Here is a 25,582-nt window from a genome sequence, read left to right on the forward strand (position 1 = left end):
TCATATCATACGATTCCCAGAATCTATCCATAATAAATTTATTTAAAAAATTGAGACGAAATGATTGGCTGTTGGCGGGTCCCACCACGTGGGAAGTCTGTCTTGCCTTTTAACACCCCGGTCCAATTCGAACCTTTTACCTCGAGCCGGTTTGGTTGAGACAACCTAGACCGGTACCCTTTCTGGGGACGAACTTGAGGTTAAATTAGTAATTTCGTATTATGCCTTCGTTATAACGGTTGGCAATTTGGCGGTAGTAGTTTTATTTCAAAGGTCGGTACAGAGCCAGGTCAGAGAGAGAGAGCCATGCGTTCTCTCTGCTCTTCTCTGTTCATATCTGGAAGATCCGTGGCCGAGTTTTCGCCGGATTTTTCAGATTTTTCGGAATCTGATCTTGCTCTCTCTCACGGCTTTCGCGCTTCATCTCTTCTCTACAACTTACAGAGGAAAAAAACTCCCTCTCTGTCTATTTTCTCTCTCTAGAATCCGTAGAGAGAGGATGCAGGCGCAGACATTATCATTCCTTTGGTGTTTGTTCGTCTCTTGTTTAGGGTAAGATCTCTGGTTCTCGCATAATTTGAAGTTCCGAAGCTTGAATTGTTCGTGAGGTAAAGTAGTTTCTCTGACGATAATGTCATTATTTATTACCGAAAAGAGTTATGGACGTTAGAACATTACAATTCGGAAATTTACGATGAGATTTTTGGTGATGTTTCGGTCACAAGACAAATTTGAATAACTGCATTTTAAATTTTTTTAGAGAAATATACTTTTCGGAAGTCAAGAAAATCGACAGGTTTCATTTGAAAATCTTCGCGCCCTTTAATCCTGACATTGTTGGGGATTGACGCGAAATTTAATTTCTGTGAAATTTTGGTGAATACTTTTCGGTATTTAAGAAATTCAAACAATTTTCATTTGAAAACCTTGCAATATGTTTCGCCCTTTAATCCTAACATTGTTGGCGATGAAGAATAAACAATTGAAGAAGAGAATGTGACGACTCACAATGGATCACTTGCTGTTGCAGATATAATTGAACCCTATCGCATTTTTTGTATTGGTTCTGGAAGAAGAGCAAACAGGGGTGGGAAAAATGGGGGCGAGCGGCGGCGAGGAGCTAACGCTGCAGGGAGGGTCGAGCGGCCACGAAGAGAAAATTTTCGTTTCAGTTCGGATAAGGCCTTTGAGTGAGAAAGAAATTGCGAAAAACGATGTATCGGATTGGGATTGCATCAACAATAATACCGTCATGTTCAAGAATAGTTTACCAGAACGATCTATGCTTCCCAATGCTTATAATTTTGGTAAGGAAATGCTTTATCCCTTCATATGGTGAAATTCTATTTCTCTTAAAAGTAATGAATGTCCAGATTTGTGTGTTCCAAGAAATTAGGAAGCCGTAATCAAACAATGTGGATCATAGATTTTTCACATTTGATCTAGCTTATATACTCATTTCATTATTTTTAAGGTATATGCCTGAATTTGAGTTCGATCTTTGGTTGTCATTTGGTTTTCAAATGAGGCCATTTTTTGGGTTTTAATAATGTTATAAGATGCTCCTCTCCAATCAGTCATCAAATGCAAAGTTTTTGAAACGGATCATTTTCTCTTTTTGGTATTTTTGGGTATTGGAGGCTGTACATTGACCAACTATGAGACACTTAGCACAACAACCTTGATTGTCCGAATTAATGGTTCATAGAGCAGCTAACCTATGCGAGCTACCTTACAAGGATACCCCAAAATTTTTATGAAGCTCATAAACCTCTCTGGTGGTTTTTGGAGTAATGTCGGTGCCCATTTGTATGTGTTTTTCCAATTTGAGTCTTGATGTTCAAAAAAGAGTTCAAGCTCGGGTAGGACTTTAAGCATTGGACCCGAGTTTTTCAGGACAAATACCAATACTTTTTCAGCTAAAGTAGCTTGCATCTTCATCTAAGGGCAGTTCATTCAATAGGAATTCCTGAATCATGTGTTTCATCTAATATTGCTTCGCTCCCTTATGTTATTATGGCCAATGTGTTGGCGCAGATAGAGTTTTTGGGTGCGACTGCAGCACAAAAGTGGTGTACGAGGAAGGAGCTAAAAAAGTAGCTCTTTCAGTTGTCAATGGCATTAACAGTGAGTAATCTGTTCGTCCACCTTTTTTTGTTTCCTAAAATTTTTCTTCTACAGTAGCTAATATTTCTTTGCAACTATGCAATATTTTTGCAGCAAGCATTTTTGCATATGGACAAACAAGCAGTGGGAAGACTTATACCATGAGTGGGATAACAGAATGTACAGTTGCAGATATTTATGACTGCATACAAAGAGTAATAAAAAAACTGAACATCTCCTCCCAGTTTAGATTGTCAAGTCATTATTACCTCATTAGCATTAAAATTAACTCTCTTTAATTATTAATTTTAGCATAAAAGCAGAGAATTTGTTCTGAAGTTTTCTGCCATGGAGATCTACAATGAAGCAGTCAGGGATCTCCTGAGCTCAGATAGTACTCCTCTTCGACTCCTCGATGATCCCGAGGTGAATTTTGCACTTACATAAATCCATTTACACTACATTTGAGAGCATGGATTTCAGATTTTGAACTTTAATTTGCACGAATTTGGACAAATTTTAATATAATTTTATATTTTATTTTATCCAAATCTTTTACAAATTCAAATCCAAGGTCTCTCCATGCATAGGCTAAAGTTTAGAAGGGCAACTGATATCATCTTCAATCATACTATTTTCTTACTTGGACAGAGGGGGACTGTTGTTGAGAGACTCACAGAGGAGACTTTGAGAGACGAGCACCATCTGATGGAGCTTCTTTCAATTTGTGAAGGTAAGGGTGTTACAATACAGTATTTTTTTTTTTTTTTTTCAAAATCAGTGATATTTTATCCAAATGCACTGTTTTTTATCAGCACAAAGACAAATTGGGGAGACTTCCCTGAATGAAACTAGCTCCAGATCTCATCAAATTCTTAGACTGGTATACATACCACTAGTTAGTTCTCAATGTATTTATCAGACTAGTACTTGAATATAATTTGCAACTTTCTTACCAAATGATCAATTACTGCAGACTGTTGAAAGTTCTGCTCGTGAATTTTTGAGTGCAAATAAGCCGAGCACTCTTTCAGCTACTGTGGTATGCAACGGTTATTTCATTATCTGTAGTTGGTGATTAGTGAATTGTATTTCTTTCTTAGGATTCTCGGGGATAATTCATGTTTTAAAAGATGTGAAATTCTCTTAACAAAATTAGTTTCTTGGCGCAGAATTTTGTTGACCTTGCAGGAAGTGAGCGTGCTTCACAAACATTATCAGCTGGTGCAAGGTTGAAAGAAGGTTGCCACATAAATCGCAGCTTGCTAACCCTCGGAACTGTTATTCGCAAATTAAGGTTGGTTAATTTTTTCATTTTATGCTTTTAGCGCACAAACTCTTCCAATGTGAATCCAAAGAGTTGACACTATTTTGACAAATATGCATTCTTGTTATTATCCTTCATCAGAATATTGCAATTATTATGATCTATGGAAACTCATTTTGCCCTTCATGCGTTCACTCTTGAAATTTCTTCTTAAAATCAATCTTGCCCAACTATTAGGTTGTCATATTCATACGAATAGGGTTTTCATTGAGTTTCTATATCTTTTGCTCATGGACACAGCTTATGTTGCTGTTTGGGCATATTAATAGAGAGTCGAATGTTTTTTATTCTCGTGTTTTAAACAGCTAAAGCACTGTTGATTTTAATGGCTCTTTTCCATATAATTGGATGCAGCAAGGGAAGAAATGGACATGTTCCTTACAGGGACTCTAAACTAACACGCATACTGCAAAACTCCTTAGGAGGCAATGCCAGAACCGCCATCATTTGCACCATGAGCCCTGCACGCAGTCACGTTGAACAATCAAGAAACACACTCTTGTTTGCAAGCTGTGCCAAAGAGGTGGCTACAAATGCACATGTCAATGTAGTGATGTCAGACAAGGCATTGGTTAAGCATTTGCAAAGAGAATTGGCTAGAATGGAAAGTGAATTGAAGAGTTTAGGTTCGCCTTCTGCCATTGGTGATTCTGCTGCATTACTGAAAGAGAAAGAAATTCAAATTGAAAAGGTGATCAATTCAATTTTCGTGCTGTCACTTCGATTAGATAACATAGACATGCTTGTCTGCCTACAAACAATAGAGGGGCATTTAAACAATGATATTTTTTTCCATCTGCATTTACCGGCTCTTTTCTTCAGCCTCTGAAGTATTAGTTGATGAATGGCACATATTTGCATTATGTTCAATTTGCAAAATGGAAAAGGGTAGGAATGGAATGGAATAAAAAAATTACAATTGAGAACATGAAGAAATGAAGTGATAAACTCAAACTTATTCCATTCCTACCAAATGTGCAGTTAGTTTCATATTTGGCAAGTGGCAAAATTTGTCAATCTTCTTCACCTTGCCCTTTTCTTGGTGCAGATGAACAAAGAGATACAAGAGTTAACTAAGCAGCGTGATCTTGCTCAATCACAGGCTGAGGATTTTCTGCAATCCTTAGGAGTGGATAAAGTTTCACGACCATGGGTACTTGCCCTTGTCTCAAAGATATTATTTCATCTCCTTGAATCTTCACTTGCTTGTTCTTTTTGCTTCTTTTAGGCTGAATCTAATCAACCCTTGGATCCCCAAGTACAAAATGCATGGAGAGATGAATATTCAGCATCAGAATCATCGGATGCAACTGACTTTTCACGTTTGGATGGAGACATGAGAACATTCAATATATCTCAGTGTCCTCAAAGACTTCCGCATCTTAATTCCAACAGGGACTACGTACAGTTTCCTGAAAATTCTGAAGCGAACTTCCTGTTTGACGGTACCTCTCCAAGGCTGTTACTCACTACTCCTAGGTTTCTCAACAGTGATCCATACCAGTGTTGGGAGGAAATTCCTCAAAGAATGGATGAAGATTCCGAAGATCTATGTAAGGAAGTTCGATGTATTGAACCAGAAGAACAAAGCACAAATAAAAACATAGAAACTGATCCTTTATCACCTGGTACTGAAGAAAAAGGAGGAAATCTAGCCCCAATGCTCACTGGGGATGAGTCTGCATTGTCCGCACTCAAGGGTGATGAGGAAATGAATCATATGCATTCAGATCATATTTATGATGCTTTGAAACAAAAAATTCAGGACATGCAAAGGACGATTGACCATCTTGTCAGTGTCTACCCTGCTGACCAATCTCCTTGTTCAACTGAAGCAGATTTGTCAAGCTGTCAAAGCATGAAACTAACTAGAAGCAGAAGCTGTAGAGCAGTTTTTGACAGCAGCCCTTCTTCACCTTGGTTCTATAGGGCAGAACAGGGTGAGAAGACACCCCCAGATGGGTTTGAGAAAGATTTCCCTGGAAGACCAGAACTCTTTCAGCTAAGGCCTACTGGATTAAAGCACAGTGCAGACACCGAAAACTTTTCTAGAAAAAATTCTGAGGCTTCTATCCAGAGTGTTTCTGCGGAGGAGAAAGTAGAGAACACCAAGACATCATATGAGGAGGTTACAACTGACATCTACAATTCCACTCAAGGAACGAATAAATTGGCCAAACCCCAGGTGAGAATGACTTCTCTCTCAATAATTCATTTACTTCTCATGGAATTGCCTTGATCTTCTGTGAGTATGTTTTCTTTCTCATAGAAGTCTAACATTCTCCACCTTCAAGTGCTCTTCTGTTTCTCCTTTCTCCCAATCTTTTAAACCAAATTATTCTCATCAAGTTATTGTCTCTGGGAGTCGCAGACAAGAAGAATTGATGAAGAGTATGCATTTTGAATCTCATTTCCAGCATCAAGATTATAGTGCTAATGCTGATACATTGATTAAGAAATTTGCCTGATATAGTTTTCATTTTCAATCTTGATTTCTTACAAAACAACTAAATTCACTCAAGCAGATATATCCCTTGGGTAGGCAAATGACTGCCATCCAATTATATTTCCCAAGGTATTTCATTTACCATGGTTTGGTTATTCCTGATGTACAGGAGAGAGTGGTTAAAACTGATGAATTGGAGGAAAGTGTAAAAGGAACTGGCTTTGAAAAGGTGCAGGATGCCAATCCGCAGTCCCCTTCCAATTGGCCTGCAGAGTTTGAGAGACAGCGGAGAGAGATAATTGAACTATGGGATGCATGCTATGTGCCATTGGTCCACCGAACCTACTTCTTCCAGTTGTTCATAGGTGAGCCGTCAGACTCTGTTTACATGGAGGTGGAGCTCAGAAGGTTGTCCTTTCTCAAAGACAAATTTTCAGATGGCAGCAAAACTGTAAAAGATTGTCAAACTCTCACATTAGCTTCAAGGTATCGGTTTTTTCACTCCATTGCTCAGGGAAATTTTACTCACAAACACACAGTATTGATTTTGGTTAAAATGCTTTCAAAATTGCACAGTTTGGATTTTCTGAAATCTTCAAATATAGTTTTCAACATTAACTTCAAAAAATGAAAATGTGTTGAAATTATCACTTGATGAGTGTTCAAGATATAAAGGTGTGTAATTTGTGGACCTCGATACAGTTGGAACTAGGTACATCTATCTTCATGATTGAAGATTGCCAATTTTCCATAATATTTTTTAACTCTATAATCCTCTTTGGTAATGTTGTGTCGAGAACATGAATTTCAAAGTTTAGATTTAGATAAAACATAATATAATTTATGTTATATCTCGTCTAATTTCACATAAATCCAAATCCAAGTCTAAATTTCAAACTCTCAAACATAGTGTAAAGGGTATCTAAAAACTTAACTGATTTGAAATGGAGAACATCAATTTTGTAATAAGCAGTCACCATCTTTTTGTCAACAAAATATGACATGTCTACAGAGATCTTGTTGAGTTTTCTCTTACCATGTAACTAGATTCTGTTCTTACTCCCAGACTATGGTCTTAGGAAAGAATTTTAACATCTCTCTTTTTATTTTTGAGGGAGAAACAGCAGGAGGGCTCTGAATCGAGAGAGGGAGATGCTGAGCAAGCAAGTGATGAAGAGGTTCTCACAGAAGGAGAGAAATGATCTTTACCAGAGTTGGGGGATTGGGCTGGGCACCAAACGGAGGAGGCTGCAATTAGCACGCCGCCTATGGACAAACACCAAAGACATGGAACATGTAAAGGAGAGCGCTGCCCTCGTGGCCAAGTTGGCGGGATTTTTATTGCCCGACAAGGCCTCCAAGGAGATGTTTGGACTCAGCTTTTCCCCTCGACCCCTAAATCACAGATCCTATAGCTGGAAAAACATGTCTGCTCTGTTATAATCTTTTGCTGGAGCTGCAGAAGATCAATGTAATTAGAACATTTGGTACTAATTCTTAATGTCTCAGATCAGCTGCTCTATCTTAACACAGTTATCAAAATGCTTTCTTCTTTCTTTTTTTTCCCTTGGTTCCGATTGTAAATTGAGATAGTTTCAATTAAATTTGATTATTTATTGTTAATTGACTTCAATGCATCCTCTTTTGATGGAACTACAAGTGAAAGACGACATACTTTAGGGACAATAATGTGATGGTTAATGTGGGTGCTTATACAAAAAATATAGACGACATCGTTATGGTTGTAAGCAGACAATGTGTATGAAGATTCAAGGGTATAAATTCCCTAACATGTGCAACCCGATTACATGTGGAAAGATAAATGAAGTATAAATAACATCCATTACATGGAATAAGAAGATTATTAACCACCACAAAATAAATGCAGGCACCAAGACAGTTAGGATCATCATACATCTTGTGCTTGGTTTGTCGAAAACTTTTTTATTTTCTATTTTTAATTTTTCAAAGAATTATCAAATACCAGCTTTTTTCAGTTTCTCAAAATTTATATTAAAGGTTAGAAAATAAAGAATTTGTGTTTAGTTGCAGAAAACACTTTTCATTTTTCATTTCTATATTTCCAATTAATTACAATATCACATATTACCTTCAATTTTTTCAAAACTTATATAAAAGATCAAAAATGAAAATATTAAAAGGATGTTTTCCAATTTTTCTGCATAAATTTAAAAATTAGAAAATGAGGTGACATTTTTGTAATTAATTGATTAATTAAAAATAAAAAGCAAAAAAAAATTCGACAAGTGAATAATGTCAAAACTGTTTATTATTCTCTATTACTTTATGCAAATGTTGCAAAATTGAAAAAATAAGTTAAATTTTTTTGTAATTCTTTGAAATAGTAAAAATGGAATGTAAAAGCTATTTTCACAACTATATAGGCCCTCAGATTTTCTATTAACAAATCTCTAGAGCTCCAAGGGCTCAATATATAATGGCGTAAACAAGATTAAATGGAGAAGAAAACAAGAAAAGAAAGAAGTTGGTTAGTGGCTCATGAACTTCTAAATAGCTATCATATCAACAGAGAACCAGGTAGAATTGATTTAAAGGTTGATTTGATGAAAGCTTTTATTTTATGCACTGGGCTTCTATTCCAAATATGCTTCATTGTATTGACACTCCAGAAGTTTTTACTGTTATCACCCTAAATGCAGGTATAGAGCATGCTGTAAAAGAAGGGCAGCTCTCTTATCACCCTAAATGCAGGAAATTGGTCTTAAAAAAACTCTGCTATGCTGATGATTTGCTTATTCTAGCTAATGGGGATATTCGATCAGCATCTTGTATTAAGCATATTCTTCATATCGGTAAAATTAATGGTCTTAAATGTAATAATTCAAAGTTTGAGCTCTTCCATTCAGGGCCAAATGTAAATGAAGCAAGAGAAATTGCTCAAATTCTTGGCTTTTCATTGGGTGCACTTCCTGTGAGATATCTTTGGCTGCCGTTGGTTTTAAAAAAAAAGGATAAATAAGGCTTATTGTGGGATACTTCTGGACAGAATATCAGGAAAGATAAATAATTGGACTTCAAAGCGTTTAGCTTATGCAAGAAAGTTACAAATAGTGAAGTCTGTTTTGCAGAATATTTAAATGTATTGGACTTCTGTTGTTCAACTACCTAAGGGTGTGATAAAAGACCCTGAAATGAAGTTCAAGGCATTTTTGTGAAAAGGTAATGACTGAAACACTAGATCTTGTGAAGTTAAATGGAATGAAGTTTGTAAACCTACTATAGACCCATTGTGGTCTGCCCCTTCCCCAGACCCTGCAGACGCGGGAGCTTTGTGCACCGGGCTGCCCTTTTTTTAAAAAAAAAAAAAAAAAATTTTATAGACTATATGGCTTCATGCTTTTGAGATAAAAGGGGAGATGTATTTGAGATTTAAAAGAGTTACGTTCTGATTCATGGCTATGGAGGAGGGTTCTGAGATTCAAATCTGTAGTTGATCCCTATAAAGTACCAGATTAATTCTGGCTGCTCTGTCTGTCTACCATATGATAATTGACATCCTCAAAGCCCTCTTATACAGCATTATGGAGCTCAACTCAATCTGACTTTTGTATTCTTAAAGTTGATAAGTTGGATAAATTCATTCAAAATAGTGTTAGGAGATGGCCGAGGAGATTGACAAGAAATGATCAAAAATAAAGAATGGATTGTTTTCTCTCCAGCATATGAGTATATCAGGGATAAAAATGAAAAGGATTGGGCTATGATAGACCAAGCATGGAATTCCTAGACATGACTTATTTGTTCACTGACCATTTTTGATAGATTACAAACTCTCGAGAAACTCAGGAAATGGGGAAAGACTACTGAAAGTTGCTGCAGACTTTGTAATCTCAATAGATCATTTGTTTTTTGGGTGTTCTTGTTAAAAAATGATCTATCATAAAGCTTGTGCTGAATTAAAAGGAACCATCTGAAAGCAGGAGAAGAAATATTGATGAATTGAAATGCTCAGCTGGTGGTAATTCAAAGAAAAGTGAGGTTGCAAAGCTCACATAGTCAGCTGTTGTGTATCACAAATGGAGAATTAGAAATGCAGTGGGAGGATTACAAATGCAGTGATCTATTCTGATGCCGAACCAGGCTTTGATTCAGGAGTGAAGGCTATTACCAGTGATGATAAGCTTGATCTTTAAAGATTTCTGGTCTTTAAAGTTTCTTTCTGTCCTTGTAATGCTTTAAAAATATTGAGCAGCTTCTGTTAGCTGTGCCTTCTCTTTGGAAGTATTTTTTCCTATTGATTATATATGAGCTTAATTCTTACTAAAAAAGAAAAGAAAGAAGTTTCACAAGCAGAAATTGGAAATCAAAATTTTCTTATGCTATTTCTGGGTTAGTTGCCCAGATGCTGAAGGAAATAATATATCAGTATATGCTCAAGACAGTGAAAGCCTCCAGGCTCACTACAACCTACTTATACATGTGAAAGAAAACAGAGAAAGAGAGAGAAAGAGTCTTATTTTTTTTTTGGAGAAAAGAGGGGTGGGGTGGGGGTGGGAGGCTATGGAATTTACATGAGAGCATTATTTTCACGCGCCTAATTATGATCTGAGCACAGCTCCTTCCATGATTTTCCATCCTGAATCAGAATATGACATCTCATACCTTGTCGTGTAAGTCGTGCTGTATGAGTCATTGTGCTCTGGATGAATCACATCTGTTAGGTGGGCAGACTCTTCAAGAGTTGCTTCCACCATGGCACGCTGACCATCCAACGACACAGTTACGCTGTCAATAGTCAGGTTTAACAATGTGTAGTCCCAAAACCAACCGTGTTGTGCAATCTCATTTGCACGATCTGCCCATATTTTCAACATCTGACCGTCCAAAACCTGATGATTCCAAGTAAAAATTCAAACGAATATGCATAAAGCAGGTGCCATATTCATAGCTATTGAAGTTAGTTTAAGAGACTAAGATTAGATTAGTAACTTAGAATATAGGGACACTTACAGGTAAAAGCATGGAAATTGTGCACACAATTATTAGAAGAAAAATTAATCTATTCTGCCTTCAAGAAACTAAGTGGGTGGGGGAGGAAACTAGAGAAATTGATAAATAGGGATTTAAAATTTGATACACTGGAAAATAAAAATATAAGAATTGGGTAAGAATCATTGTAAAAAAAAAAATTAAAAGATAACATTGTAAATGTCAAAAGAGTAGGGGATAGAATTATAAAAATCAAAATGGTCTTAGGTCAAGAGATAATAAATGTTATTTGCGTGTATGCACCTCATGTAGGCTTAGCAGAAAACCTTAAGAGGCAATTTTGGAAAGATATGGATAATATTATATAAGGCATATTAGAGACAGAAATTTTTCATAGGAACAGATTTGAATAGATACGTTGGAAGGGATAATAAAGGTTATGAGAGGATACATCGAGAACATGGAATATAGAGACAAAAATGAATCTGAGGAGATGATCTTAGACTTCGTTATGTTATATGGTTTTCTCACAATGAATACTTGTTTTAAGTAAAGAAAAGAACACTTAATAACCTTCAAAAGTGGACAAAATAAAAGTCAAATAGATTTTTTCTTAACTAGGAGGGTAGATTGTTTACCGTTTAAGCATTGTAAAGTTATCCAAGGTGAAAGCTTAACCACACAACATAGAGGTTTAGTATTAGATATATTTATTAAAAAATGGAAGAGAAATGATAAAATAAATCAGTGTAAGGGAACTAGATGGTGGAACCTAAAGGGATAAAATATAATAAAATTTAAAGATAAAATGATCAAAAATGGTGATTGAACTATAGAGGATGGTGTAGATACAAGATAGAAAAAGAGATTTTGGGTAAATCATGAGGAAGATTCTCGACTAGCAAAGAAAGTTGGTGGTGGGATCAAGATGACCAAAAAGCCATAAAACTAAAAAGAATTTGGTGAAACATGGCAAAAATGTAGGAACATGAATAACTTTGAAAAGTATAAAGAGACGAAAAAAGATGCAAAAAGGTTGTTAGTGAAGCTAAACAAAAATCATTTAATAATTTGTATGTCAGATTAGATACAAAAGAAGGGGAAAGAGATAAATTTAAACTTTCTAGAGCTAGAAAAAGAAAGAGTAAGGATTTAGGTAAATGGAGGAAAAGCGCTTTAATACCTATTTACAAAAATAGAGATATTTAGAATTAAAATAACTATCTTGGAATTAAACTTATGAGTCATATAATGAAATTGTGGGAAAGGGTAGTTGAATAAAGGTTAAGGCTAAAAATGAAGGTCTCAGAAAATAAATTTGGATTTATGTCTTGTAGAACTACTACAGAAGCTATATATCTATTAAGAAGATTAATAGAAAAGTTTAGGGAAAAGAAGAGGGACTTGCATATGGTATTCATTGACTTAGAGAAAGCATATGATAGGGTACCTAGGGAAGTTCTATGGTGAGTTTTAAAAATTAAAAAAAAATGTATGTAGTAGGTATATTGATGTAATTAAGGACATGTATGATGGAGTCATGACCAGTGTTATGACTATAGGTGGGGAGACTAGAGAATTTTCAATCACAATAGGTGTACATTAAGGATCTGCTTTGAGCCCTTATCTTTTTGCTTTAGTGATAGATTAACTGACTAGGAGTATCCAAAATGACGTTCCATGATGTATGTTGTTTTCAAATGATATTGTCTTGATTGATGAAATTAGGGGTGGAGTAAAGTCAAAGTTAGAATTATGGAAAGAAGCTTTATAATCTAGAGGCTTTAGGATAAGTAGAAATAACACAGAATATATGAAATGTGATTTCAATAATAGTAGGAGGAATATTGGAGATAAAGCAGGTTGGGTAAAATGGAGAAGTGCTTCAAGTGTGCTTTGTGATCATAGTATATCCTTAAAATTGAAAGGAAAATTTTATAGGATGATTGTAAGACCAGCTATGCTATATGGATCAGAATAATAGGCAACTAAGAAACAACATATCCAAGAAGTAAAAGTTGCCGAGATGAGAATGTTTAGATGAATGAGTGGTGTTACGTCAAAATATAAATTAAGAAATGAACATAGTCGTGTTAAGTTAGGCATAGTGTAATGATCTTGGACCCAACTTTGGAAAGGTATTGTCCAATTTGGCCCATTGACTTCATGAGTTTGTCCTATAAAAGGCGCCCCACATAGTACGAGTCCAAACCATCCTTACAAGCCCAAGAACTCCCTAGTACACCCGTCCAATCTCTGACGCCCTTGTCAAAGTGGTTTGCACCTCTATGTAAGATCCACCCACGTGATAGTACCCCCACGGTGGCTCTGATAGCAAATATAACGATCTTGGACCCAACTCCGATGAGGTATTATCTGCTTTGACCAATTAGCCTCACAGGTATCCATGATCTCATAAATTGGAGGAAAATGATTCATGTAGCCGATCCCAGCTAGAGGGACTTGAGCCTTGGTTTGTTGTTGTTGTCATTGTTTGATTTGATCCAATAGACACAAATTGATAAAGGATGCACTCCGCACCCCGTTATGGTTCTGCTTTCAAACAACAACCAAAGCAAATGCTTGTCCAAGACTCCAACACAAAATCCAAGTTAAGTAGGACAGTAATAATAGAATCAGCGAGAGAGAGAGAGAGAGAGAGAGAGAGAGAGAGAGAGAGAGAGAGAGAGAGAGAGAGAGAATTGAGTGAGACAATAGAAAGAAGAAAAGATGAACCAATGAAGAAGAAAGAACAAGGGAGAAGAAGAGAAAGTAGTAGGGCAAAACAAAGTTAAGACCAAACAGAGATGGAGAAAGAAAAAGAAGGAAGGAGGGGAAGAGAGAAGAAAGATGAGTAAATTCTTAACTGGACATGAGTAAAGTCTTAGTCACATTTTTCTACAAGAAACAACAAAAAACCTTGATTTGTGTTGGTAGCTTTTCTTCCCAAGAAGTAAAACTAATTGGCCAAATAGATGGGAACAACCTCATTAAGAACAAATGCTACAAGTGCACAACTACAAACCATGCTAGCAAATGCTTCTTTGACACATTAGAGAAAAGTTGACAATATCAAGTCCATATAGTGACCGAAGAAAAATGGCAGGTAACCTCATTTGAAGAATAAACATTTTGCTCAGTGATGGGACGTTGTGGCTACTATACCAAATGCATCTTCAAGGAAATGATCAATGTGCTGTGCTCTGATTACAATTGAAAGCAAAAAAATACGCCAGGAATTTCCTCACCTCTGGCAATTTTACAAGGCAATGATTGGGTCCAAGAGCGTCTGATTTAATGTTCTGCCACCTGCGAACCAGACTTTCAGCCAACCTTGCATCCATTCTAGGAATCTCCTCAGATTTCTCAATTACCGAAGATCCTGCATGGTTATATTTGCATTGGTAAATGGCATGATGCTAAATCAATGAGCTTATTATAATCCATCATATGTCGCAACGATGCAAAGGTAATAACACCAGATATTGCACATATTGGGAAGCATTTGACATCCAATTTGCATTTTAAAAACAAAACTCAAATGAATTAGCAAAGACGTAATGAGTAATGCCATATATTGCACATAGTGAGAAGCATCTGACAACCAATTTGCATTTTAAAAGCAAAATTCAAAGGAATTAGCAAAATGGGTAATGAGGGTTAAGCAGAAGTAAACAGACAAAATCCAAAGGAATAACCAAATAGACGATGAAGGTTAAATGAAAATAACTTTGCATTTTGTTGGCTTTTTTTGTGAGGAGGCTGGGGTGAGGAAATTGTAAATTTGAAATAACATTTTTGTAGATGGTTCTACGATGTAATTCTAGACAGAGAAAAGAATGCATAAACTTTAAGATATGTACAGTTGGTGTCAATTGATGGATGAGTGCATGATGAAACTTTTTTTGCTACTGGTATCATCAGATGAAAGCTCCAACAATTAACAAATAGATCTAACCGAATGGTGACAAATGCAGACATGAACAAAAAAGATAATTCACAGCAGATTAAGTAATTGACCATGGTTGGGCATAGCAAAACTTCCAACATTTATCGGAGTACCCGCATATTCAAATAAATATTTAACCTTATTAGAGACAAAGACAATTATATATTCAAATAAAAGCAACAAACTTCTAACACAAAACAGGAATATTTACATATTCAAAAAAATATTCAACCTTCACGCTAGTTTCAGATATAGAAAAGTGATCAATTATTCAACATGAACAGACAGTACACTGCTTGAAACAAAATTTGGTCCATCAAATTAAAACATTAATAACTCCAATAAGAACACACAAACACACACAGAGCATCCTTGCAGAACATTCACAAAAAGAAATATGGCTTCCTAGAAATACTTAAAAGCCCCTTTTTTTTTGGGATAAAAAATCAGCTAAAATTTTAAACCTTCATGAAAAAGATTCTCGCTTCAAGTGATTGAACAAATTAGAAGGGAAGAATTTAGCATGCAAAAATTTTTATAGTTATTTAAAAAGACGAAGAAAGCAAGCAGCTAATAAATGAATAAGAATAAAGACCAGATAACCAAGATAGATGCCAACGGAAAGTTAAACTATAGAAGCAAGACAATGGATTCCAAAGCAGCAATAATGCAGAATCATTCTGCACTTGCAATAACTAAGAGAGTTGCTGATGTAAAACAGAGAAGAAACAGTATTCAAGAGAGAGAATTGAGGGAGAAGCATAGAATGAAGGAAGAGAAAAGACAAAGAAGAAGAAGATGGAAGACGAGAAGAGATGAAAACAGCAAGACAAAAGTAATAGACAGAACAGAGGAGAAAGTTTAGAAACAGAACAGGGGAAAGAAACAAAAAGAGGACAAAACAGAAAAGAAAAGAGAAGGCAAGAAGGAAAACAGAGGGAGGAGGAAGAAGGTGGAAGGAGAAGAAAGGGAGGACTGCATGAGAGAGAGAGAGAGAGAGAGGGGAACTGAACTGCTTTCTGATTCAAATTGATAATTTTCTCAAACAACTTACAAGACAAGTATCTATACCTACAACTAACTAGAGACCATTCTCTTAAATGTCCACGAAATTGTCAAAATTTCCGATTTCCATCACCCTCGAAATCGAAATGGCAGTCAATTTCCATCTTGCAAAATTTCCGCCGAAATCTCAAAGAATCATCTGAAATTTATCAAAATCTCAAAATTTTGGTGAAACTAAACAAAATTTTAAATATACGATGAAATTTCATTAGAATTCAAATAAGAAATTTATGAGTGAAGTGAAATTTCTATCTCAATTTATTTTATTTATTTTATCGAAACAAAAGATTATTACAAGTGATTTTGAAATTATATGAAAAAATAAACTTACAGTAACATTTTATTTAACCATTCATGTCTAAATTATCATTATTTGTATAATAAATAATATTTAAATGATTTATGAATTTCATTTGTATTAACTAAATATGTTTAATGTACATTATCTTACAAATATGTTTGATACACATACTATTTCACAATTTTTCCACCTCATACAAAACATAGATGTATTTAATTTGTAATATATTAGTCCTAAATCTTACATTATTATGTTTGTTAACCATTTCTAAAGCTTCACAAAGAATTTCATGCTTTACTACTAATTTCTGTTATTTTTTCTAATCAAAATCAAAATTGACATTGAAATCGAAATTTTCCATTGAAATTTCCGTACTTTTGGACCTTTGAAATTTGAGTTGAAATCAAAATTTAAGACCTTGCTAAAGACTAATTACATAAAAACCCCAACCAAAAAGCAAAATACATAATATAAAGAAAATTTTAACACAAACATAATTTCCTAAATCTATGCCTAAATAAGTATGCCAAATTGGCAAAAGATGTAAGCAGACATCCATCATACTCCCCCACTGTGAGGAACTCAGCACTGTTGTGACTCTTAACACAATAGCACTATCATGAACAGCATTCTCAGCAAGTCATCTGAAGTGAGATGACCTCTCCATTGAACCAAGTACCTTCGAAAACCATCCTGAGGAGACATCAGAAACTCATCCTCCAGAATATACTTTGTCTTGTGGCTGAGAAATGGATGGAGCCTGAAGAATTGCTGACCCTGCATGAGTGCCAGATGACAATGCAGGAGGCTCAAAGGTGCCTCCCAAAGGTGTCAAATTATTAAAAGCTGGACTACTGGTTATATGCGTAGGCGAATCAAGTAAATATGTGTTAGGCCCAAGCTTCTCAAGAATGGAAAAAGGGCAATCGCACAACCCATGACATGGTCACCCACATTAAAGTCTCAAGCTCTACAATGCACTACTGCAACAAGCTTGTAATCCACTAATCCATATTACTGATGGCAAGTTTTCATCTAACCTTAGCATGCAAATCACGGATATGATGAACAAAAGATTTGGGCTCTAAGAAACAGGCATCTGATGGCAAAGAAACAAGGTTAACGGGTGACAGCATTTGTAACCAAATACACACTTTAAAGGACTCTTACCGTGGACCTACTCACAGAATTATCTTAAGAACACTCAACTAGCACCAAGTCCCAATAGCTCTGTTTTTTTTCTCACTAGACATCTAGGTAGGTAACAAAGACTCTGATTCACAACCTCTGACTATCAATTTCGGGGGCAGCAGGCATATGAGAACATCAAATGAATCCCACACATTTTCCAAAGTGCCTTTCAAAAAGTAACTACAGAACTTGATATCACTATCAAACACTATGGAAGTTGGAAAACCATGCAATCCAACTACCTCTTTAAAGAATAATTTAGCCACATAAGAGGCATCAGAAGTCTTTTTTACATGGGATAAAATGTGCCATCTTGCAGAACCTTTAAGAAAAACAAATATGAAATCACATCCTTGAGCTATTTTATGGAGTCCAAGAGCAAAATCCATACTTGGGTCTCCCCAAGTTATGAGTACCAAGGCAGAGAGGGGTTACAAAAACCAGTTTATGTCTCCTAAATTTGGCCAACGTACAACAATGAAACACTATCCTAGAAACATCCCTCTTCATGGAAGGCCAACAAAACCAGTCCTCAATGCAATTGTTTGATCTCTTTCCATATGACAAGCTAACACACAGGCATGCAACTCCCAAACTCAGAGATATCTAAAAGAAATGCATGGAATGCATAACCTAGCATCCCTAAACAAGTAACCCTCATGGATAAAATCTACAAAATCTCTACTATGCCCTCATTCACCTCCTAAAAGCGGGACAACTAGAATACTCATCCTTCACACAATAAAATCCAATGACCTCAGCTCTCATGATATGGAAAACAACTGCTACTCCACTGAGGCCATGAGCTACCTTATTCTGAACACTGGAACGATGTTTAAGAACAAGGTATACTCATCAGCATGCTTAGGACTCAACTCCTTTTGAAATATTAAAAATCGCAAAGCAAGGAGCTCAAAAAAGAGTACAAACTCCAGGGGTAACAAATAATATCTTAAATGTTGTAGAGATCTCACCATAGCATAAAACTCTTTATCATATGTGCAATATCTATTTTTAGTATATGAGAGTTTTTCACTAAAACATGCTATAAAGGTGTCCGTCCTAACTCAAAATTCCACCTGTACCTACCCCAGAGGCATCACAAGCAACCTCAAAGACTACTAAAGTTCAAATGCCTAAGTACAGTGCTTGACTCATCTTTTTCTTGAAATCTCTAAAAACTCTAAGAGCTGAAGGGGTCTAATGGAACTCCATTTTCTTTACACAATTAGTGTTGGGAGCCATAATGGTGCCAAAATGCCTTCTGAATTGCCTATGGAAAGTAGTTAGGCCATGGAATCTAAGAATCTCAAAATATTCCTAGGTTGGGGTCATTCCCTAATGGCTCTATTTTTATCAGGATCACAAGCTATTCCTTGTGAAAAAACACAAAACCAAGAAAGAGCATATTAGATTGTAAAACTCTACATTTCTTGAGGTTAGCATACAACTTTACTTCACTCGTAGTGACGAAGACCTTGTGAAGATGTATCCTAGTCTTACTATAGACTAGCATATAATTGAAATAGACCACTACGAATTTTCCTATTAATGGGTCAAACATGTGTCATAACACTAATAAAAGTGTTAGGAGCATTAGAAAGTCCAAAAGGCATGACCAAACCACTCAAACAAACCATCCTCATCTCCTAGTCTAACTCTGATTTGGTGATATCCACTAAGCAAGTCAATCTTGGAGTACTAACAAAAGCCAGCTATCATGTCAAGTATATCCTCAAGTCTATGTATAGGGAACTTATAATTGATGGTGATTTTAGTGATGGCTCTACTAACACACATCCTCCAAGATCCATCCTTCTTCGAGGTTAGAAGAGTTGGCATTGCAAAACAACTGAGGTTATGTCTCACAAAGCCCTTGCCAAGGAATTTTCCTACCTTTTAATTCAACATGCTCTTTTTTGTTCATTCTATAGGGAGGCAAATTAGGTAATTGAGAACCTAGAATGAGATATGTAGTGTGCTGAACGTCCCGCTTAGACAGTAGCTCGCAAGGAAGCTCGCCTACATTACATTTGAGAACTTAACTAACAAATTTCCCTTCCTTAGGTGGATACTCACATGAAAACTCTCAAGACTTAACAAGGAATTTCTAGGGCAATGATTGCTAAGAGACACTTTCTTTTCGCTAGGCAAGATACCTATTTTCTAAGTTTTTTTGCTCAAAAGCCCTATGATCTAACAACCACATGCTTTTTGAACTGGGACTAAAGGGGCTATCTTGTTCCTAAACTTGGGATCCTTGTGTGTGGGCTTAGTGTGGATCAAAATGAGATTCTTATCTATATGCCTAAACACATGAGTTTTCTCCTTACCATGATTGGTCACATTATCACCATATAACCACGGGCACCCTAGCATGACATTGGTTAACATCCATTGAGAGTACATCACACAATAAACCTTGTCTTCATGATCTCCTATTTGGATAGGTACAAGGCACCTCTCAATAACAAGTACTTGGCCTGTTTACCCAATTCACTTTAGAAGGATGGGGTGTGGCTCTTCCTTAAGGTTCAATCTACCTAGAGTAGCTTTCGAGATCACATTCATGCTACTACCCCCATCAATAACTAGCTTGCCTTTCCTATCCCCATATCAAATGAAAGTGTGGAAAATAGTGATCTTCTTCTACTACTCACTATCCATGATAGTGGACAAGACACACCAAAACCACATTAACATGGTTATCATCCTCTTGGATATCATCAATAAGCTCACCTTCATCTCCCAAGTACTCAATAGCATCTATGATCCTTACAATAAAGCATGACATCAGTCTTACAATCCAAATCTAAGACTCATTGGAGACAACAAGCAGCTATGTTACCTCTAGGATGGCAAAGATTACACTGCACATATAAGCTACTAGCTTGAGGAATACTAGAACCACTAAAGTGAGCAATGTGATGGGACTATTTTCTTTGTACTACTCTCTTGGGTAGACTGAGGAATGATAGACCTAGAGTTAGGGAAGAATTTGGAATACTGAGACACTCAATTGAGATGATGACCTATGAGGTATTTGAGATACCTTTTTTATGGCAATGGATTTTTTATAAGCTGCCTCTAAAGACCCAAGTGAAAACAATTTTACCTCTCTCCTAACATCCTTCTTAAGACACTCACAAACTTGGTCACTATGTGATGTGTGATCTCAACAATACCACTCCTAAGCAATAGCTCCTTAAGTTGCTCAATATAACTTGCTATAGTAGTGGTTTGTTGATGGCTCAAAAGGTCGCTAAATACTTGGTTCTTATAGGAGGGAGGGATGTACTCATGTACTTCTCTTTCGGTTTCACCATTCTCTCATCACTTCTCAGGTGGTAGGATGTTCATCAAACTTTTGGAGGGTTTGTTGAATAGTTTGCCAATACTTCTTCGTTGGTCCTACAAGTTTCATCTTGGCCTACTGAACTTCATCCTCACCTAATTACGGTACCACCCAAAGTAATCCTCTGTCTCTTTTACCCAATCCATGAAGGAATATTGATCTAATTTCCCATCAGGTACACACATCTACCTTGACCCTCCTAGTAGCATCTCCATAGCCCTCCCAAGCATACCTAGGAATGGGGAATATGCCTGCGGTTACATTGTCAAGCTCATCAAAACTAACCTCATCAAATCTTAACTCTAGGTTAACTCAAGGTCGGGGCTCTAAACTAGTCTGCAAGTCTGTCTTAGGGCCTGACTAATCTTGTTAGGTTCTATAGGAACTCCTAGAGTGGGAAAAATGCCCTCGGCTAACCATATGAGACTCATTGGGGCGCAAGGTGTTTACCCAACAATTGCATGACTTGTGAGAATTGTTCTATGAGATGCTCAAATTTTTCGTCTAAGTCCTAGAAAGAGTCTAACAAACAAAGATTTGACATATCAATTGGTGCAAGTTTAGTGAAGAAAGTTTCAATGCTTTTGTTCGTGGCCATGAATAACACAACATTGTAGAATGATATTGATGAAGAGTAAACTTGTAATATATTGATGAAGAGTAAACTTGATTACAAGTGATATCAATCCGAAACTTACTACAATGCACATACATTAAGTTGACATGGTCCTATTACTCCTATATAATATGAAAACAACGGAGTATACGATAAAGGATAGAATTTTTTAAATGGAGATAAACTTGGAATTATGAAATTTACTAATGCTTCCTAGCCATGCAAGCATTAATCAAAATTAAGCACAAATTTCAATGATTATCAAGCTCTCAGGCCTCAGCATGGTCATGCAATTTCTCAAACTCCCAATTTCTCAAATCCTCAAAAAAAAAAAAAAAAAAAATACTTACTTCAAACAGCACCAAATAGGTTTGAATCCAGTGTTGGTGTTGAGATTCTCCTCCAAAAACATGCAACCAGTGTTTTAAAAGGTGTTATTGGGGTGTACCTCAAGTACTTGTTCTGCCTAAAAAGCACTAAGGCGCAATTAGAAAGGCAAAAAAATCCTCAAAAGCATATGCTCCAACAAAAAAAACATGCCTTTTGCACCTTAGCCATAGAAGCATACACATCATGGACTGTTTACAGAAGGAAAATATTAGGGTTCTTCTTGTTCGTTCATAGACACTCTTTGAAGCACAAAGCCTTCGTTGACGAACACTAATCTCTCACGACCTTTAACAACCTTTTCAAACAGTCAATTAGCTCCAAATCTTCCTACACCAGCAACTTTGTGTTTTGAATGACAAAAATCTGATTCCACAAGCAGCAACTACTGTAGGAAGCAATGTTTTAAAAGGCTCAATCGAGGCTCACCTCAAGGCAATGCATGCCTAAAACGCCTAGAGGCTCAGTCTGAAGTACAAATCCCAAAAAAGGTCATTGCATTACATGCAGAGGTTGATGCATTTGTACAAGAGGCATGCCTTTTGCACCTTTTTAGCTAAAGCCTATCCATTTTAAATGTGTGATTCTCAGGTTAGATTTGGTGAGAAAATTTTTACCTCCATGTTTATATAAATGGAATGTCATGTTACCCAATAACTCTTAAAACTCAACCTCCCCAAAGTAAGTGAGAGTTGTATCTTAGATCTAGAAAATAATTTGAAATTTGTATTGAAGGCTATCTCTTATCACAATTTATGAAATGAATTCAAATTAACAATTTTCTTGAATGGCCAACAACAATTTGCAAATTATATTCGCTATTTTTTTTAACATTATATTTGTGATTTTTTAATATTTCTTAATTCTTAAACTCTTTGTAATTTATTTACATATTTTCATCTAAAAATAAAATTCTCAAAGGACTTACACCCAATGCCTTAAGGCTTAAGCCTTGCCACTTAAGGGTTAAAATGCCTCACCTAATGCCTTCACCTTTTGAAACATTCGTAGGAAGAAGCACGGAGATCTAATTTAGACCCTCAACACTTGAAGTACTTCAGGTCTTCTCCAAATCTTCACATTTACTTCACTCATCTATGCCACCTCTCTCATTCCACAAGCAGCAACAACTATTCAAGGATCTATAATGACCTCTCTTCCATTGCATTTGAAGATTGTTTAACAAAACGACTAAGGGGATTTAAGAGGCAAGGAGAGAAAGAGAGAAGAGAAGAGTCAAGAGATGCTGAGATGAGCGAGACGAGAGGGTAGAGAAAGATAGAAGGGTCTTGCTATAGGATATATATAGCATGAATATCATGAATCCTTATAACACGAATCCTTACTAAATATTCACTAGGGTGTTCCTTACAAGTGAAACTTTGCACTTATACCACTTGAGTGCAATGAGAAACGGACAAGGGTGGAGTAGACGAGGTCAATATAGATGGGAGAGGGCCAAGAAGTTAGCACAGGAAACTAGGATTAGATTAGCATCTTGGAACATAGAAACACTTATGAGCAGAAGTATGGACATAGTGGATACAATGATTAGAAGGAAAACTAACTTAGTCTACCTCCAAGAGATGAAATGGATAGGGGAGAAAGCTAGAGAAATTGACAATTCAAGATTTAAACTTTGGCGCATTCAAAAAGAAAAACATAAAAATACGGTGGAAGTCATTGTCGGGAAAGACCTAAAAGATAATATAGTAAATGTTAAAAGAATAGAGGATAGGGTCATAAAAATCAAGATAACTCTAGGCCTAGAGATGGTAAATGCCACTAGTGAGTATGCTTCGTAAATAGGCTTAGTAGAAAACCTTAAAAGACAATTTTGGGAAGTATTAACAGTATACCCACGTCTGAAAAGACATTTATAGGAGCTTATTTGAATGGACACATTGGAAAGGACAATATAGGTTATGAGAGAATACATGGAGGCCATGGATATGGTGATAAAAATGAGGCTGGCGATGCAATTATAAATTTTTCCATGTCCTACGATATGGTTATATTGAATACCTACTTTATAAAAAAGAAGAACATTTAATAACTTTCAAGAGTGGCAAAATAAAGCCAAAAAGATTTCTTCTTAACTAGGAAAGGGGATCATCAATGATGTAAAGATATCCCAAGTGAAAGCTTAACTTGCACAACATAGAGTCCTAGTTATATACATACATACATACATACATACATACATATATATATATATATATATAAAAGAGAAATAGCAACATAAATCAATGCAAGAGGACTAGGTGGTTGATCTTGAAGAAAAAAATATAGTAAAATTCAAAGACAAAATAATTAACGAGAGTAATTGGATAATAGGGGATAAAGTTTATGCGAACACTATGTGGAATAGAAGGCTAACTCTATTATAATTCATAAAGATAGCAAAAGAGGTTAAGGGTGAATCCTGAGAAAGACACTCAAGTAGCAAAGAAAGTTGGTGGTGGGACCCAGACATCCAAAAATACCGTCGAGACAAAAAGAAACTAGTATAAAATATGGCAAAGTTGTAGAAATATAGAAATCTTGAAAAAGTACAAGGAGGCAAGAAAAAAATGTAGAAAAAGGTTATTAGTGAAACTAAACATAGAGCTTATAATATTTCATACTCTAGACTAGATACAAAAGGAGAGACATTTATAAACTTTCTAAAGCTAAAGAAAGAAAATACAAAGATTTAGGTAATATAATATGTATAAAGGACGAGAATGATAATGTCTTAATCAAAGAAAAAGACATAAAAGAGACGTGGGGAGATACTTTAATAAGTTGTTTAATGAAAACCAAACTGAAAACTTAAGCTTCGAAGTGACAAATGCGAAAAAGACTAAAAATAGGAGATTTATTCATAAAATTAAAGTCCTTGAAGTTAAGATGGCTTTAAAAAAAATGAGAAGTAGAAATCTATAGGACCAAATAACAAACCAATAGAAGTTTGGAAATTTTTTGAGGATAAAGGAAGTATATGGTTAATTAATCGATTCAACAATATTATAAAAACCAAGAAAATACAAGAGGAAAGGAAGGAAAGCACGTTAATACCTTTATACAAAAACAAAGGCGATATTCAAAATTGCAATAACCATTGCAGAATTAAGATTATGAGTCATACATTTTTTTTTTTAATAAACAAAGGATTTATTAGAAGAGAGAAGAACGTACATTAAAAAAAGTTAGGAAAGAGAAAAGAAAAAATGGAAAATAGAACAAGAAAAAATATGAGTCAACGATGAAACTATGGGAACGACTAATTGAACAAAGAATAAGCCTATAAATTAGAATTTCAAATAATCGATTTGGTTTTGTCTCGGACATCGACAACAGAAGCAAATTATCTTTTAAGAAGATTAATGGAGAAGTCTAGGAAAAAGAAGATGGACTTGCATATGGTTTTTATTGACCTAGAAAAAACCTATGATAGAGTACCTAGGGAAGTTCTTTAGTGAGTTTTAGAAAAGAAGTCTGTAGTAGATATACTGAGATCATTGACAATAAGTATGATAAAGTAACGATTAGCATTAGGATTGTAGAAGGGGAATCTAGAGAATTTCCAATCACAATAGGTGTCCATCAGGAGGTTTGAGTCCTTATTTTTTACTTTAGTGATTGATGAACTTACTATAACAACAACAACAAAAAAACTAAGTCTTAAGTCCCACTAGGTGGGGTCGGCTATATGAATCCTTTTTCGCCAATTTATGCGATCGTGGACCATTTCTTTTGATAAACTTACTATGAATATCCAAAACAAGACCCCTTGATATATATTGTTCACAGATGATATTGTCTTGATTGATAAAAGTAGGAGTGGTGTGGAATCTAAATTAGAACTTTGAGGAACTATTTTAGA

General features: G+C 35.7%; 2 protein-coding genes across 2 annotated transcripts in view; one reads left to right on the forward strand and one right to left on the reverse strand.

Annotated features, from left to right (window-relative positions):
- The first annotated feature begins 513 nt into the window (after nucleotides 1-513).
- On the forward strand, nucleotides 514-7,499 carry LOC131163124 (kinesin-like protein KIN-7F). Its single transcript, XM_058119865.1, has 14 exons — nucleotides 514-552; nucleotides 1,031-1,307; nucleotides 2,038-2,127; nucleotides 2,221-2,321; nucleotides 2,419-2,532; nucleotides 2,758-2,839; nucleotides 2,922-2,989; nucleotides 3,083-3,148; nucleotides 3,279-3,403; nucleotides 3,788-4,124; nucleotides 4,482-4,586; nucleotides 4,662-5,618; nucleotides 6,049-6,365; nucleotides 7,004-7,499. The coding sequence occupies exons 2-14, from the start codon at nucleotides 1,097-1,099 to the stop codon at nucleotides 7,320-7,322; spliced, it is 2,892 nt and encodes a 963-aa protein (XP_057975848.1). The 5' UTR covers nucleotides 514-552; nucleotides 1,031-1,096; the 3' UTR covers nucleotides 7,323-7,499.
- Nucleotides 7,500-10,217: 2,718 nt separating this feature from the next.
- The window catches only part of LOC131163125 (protein ACCUMULATION AND REPLICATION OF CHLOROPLASTS 6, chloroplastic), a 44,394-nt gene continuing 29,029 nt past the window's right edge, over nucleotides 10,218-25,582 (reverse strand). Inside the window, exons 6-7 of the mRNA XM_058119866.1 lie at nucleotides 14,099-14,232; nucleotides 10,218-10,750 (exon numbers count right to left, since the gene is read on the reverse strand). Coding sequence (XP_057975849.1) covers nucleotides 10,460-10,750; nucleotides 14,099-14,232 — 425 coding nt within the window. The 3' untranslated portion in view covers nucleotides 10,218-10,459. The remainder of the gene's footprint in view (nucleotides 10,751-14,098; nucleotides 14,233-25,582) is intronic.

Source organism: Malania oleifera, chromosome 8 (genome assembly GCF_029873635.1).
Source record: "Malania oleifera isolate guangnan ecotype guangnan chromosome 8, ASM2987363v1, whole genome shotgun sequence".
In the NCBI taxonomy this organism is placed as follows: domain Eukaryota; kingdom Viridiplantae; phylum Streptophyta; class Magnoliopsida; order Santalales; family Ximeniaceae; genus Malania; species Malania oleifera.

What these genes read in the sequence shown, in the direction of transcription:
- LOC131163124 (XM_058119865.1), top strand. Translation starts at nt 1,097, where the DNA reads ATGGGGGCGAGCGGCGGCGAGGAGCTAACGCTGCAGGGAGGGTCGAGC. An exon ending in AGTTGTCAATGGCATTAACA is followed by an intron (nt 2,128 to 2,220) that starts GTGAGTAATCTG and finishes ATATTTTTGCAG; the next exon opens with CAAGCATTTTTGCATATGGA. An exon ending in GCACTCTTTCAGCTACTGTG is followed by an intron (nt 3,149 to 3,278) that starts GTATGCAACGGT and finishes TTCTTGGCGCAG; the next exon opens with AATTTTGTTGACCTTGCAGG.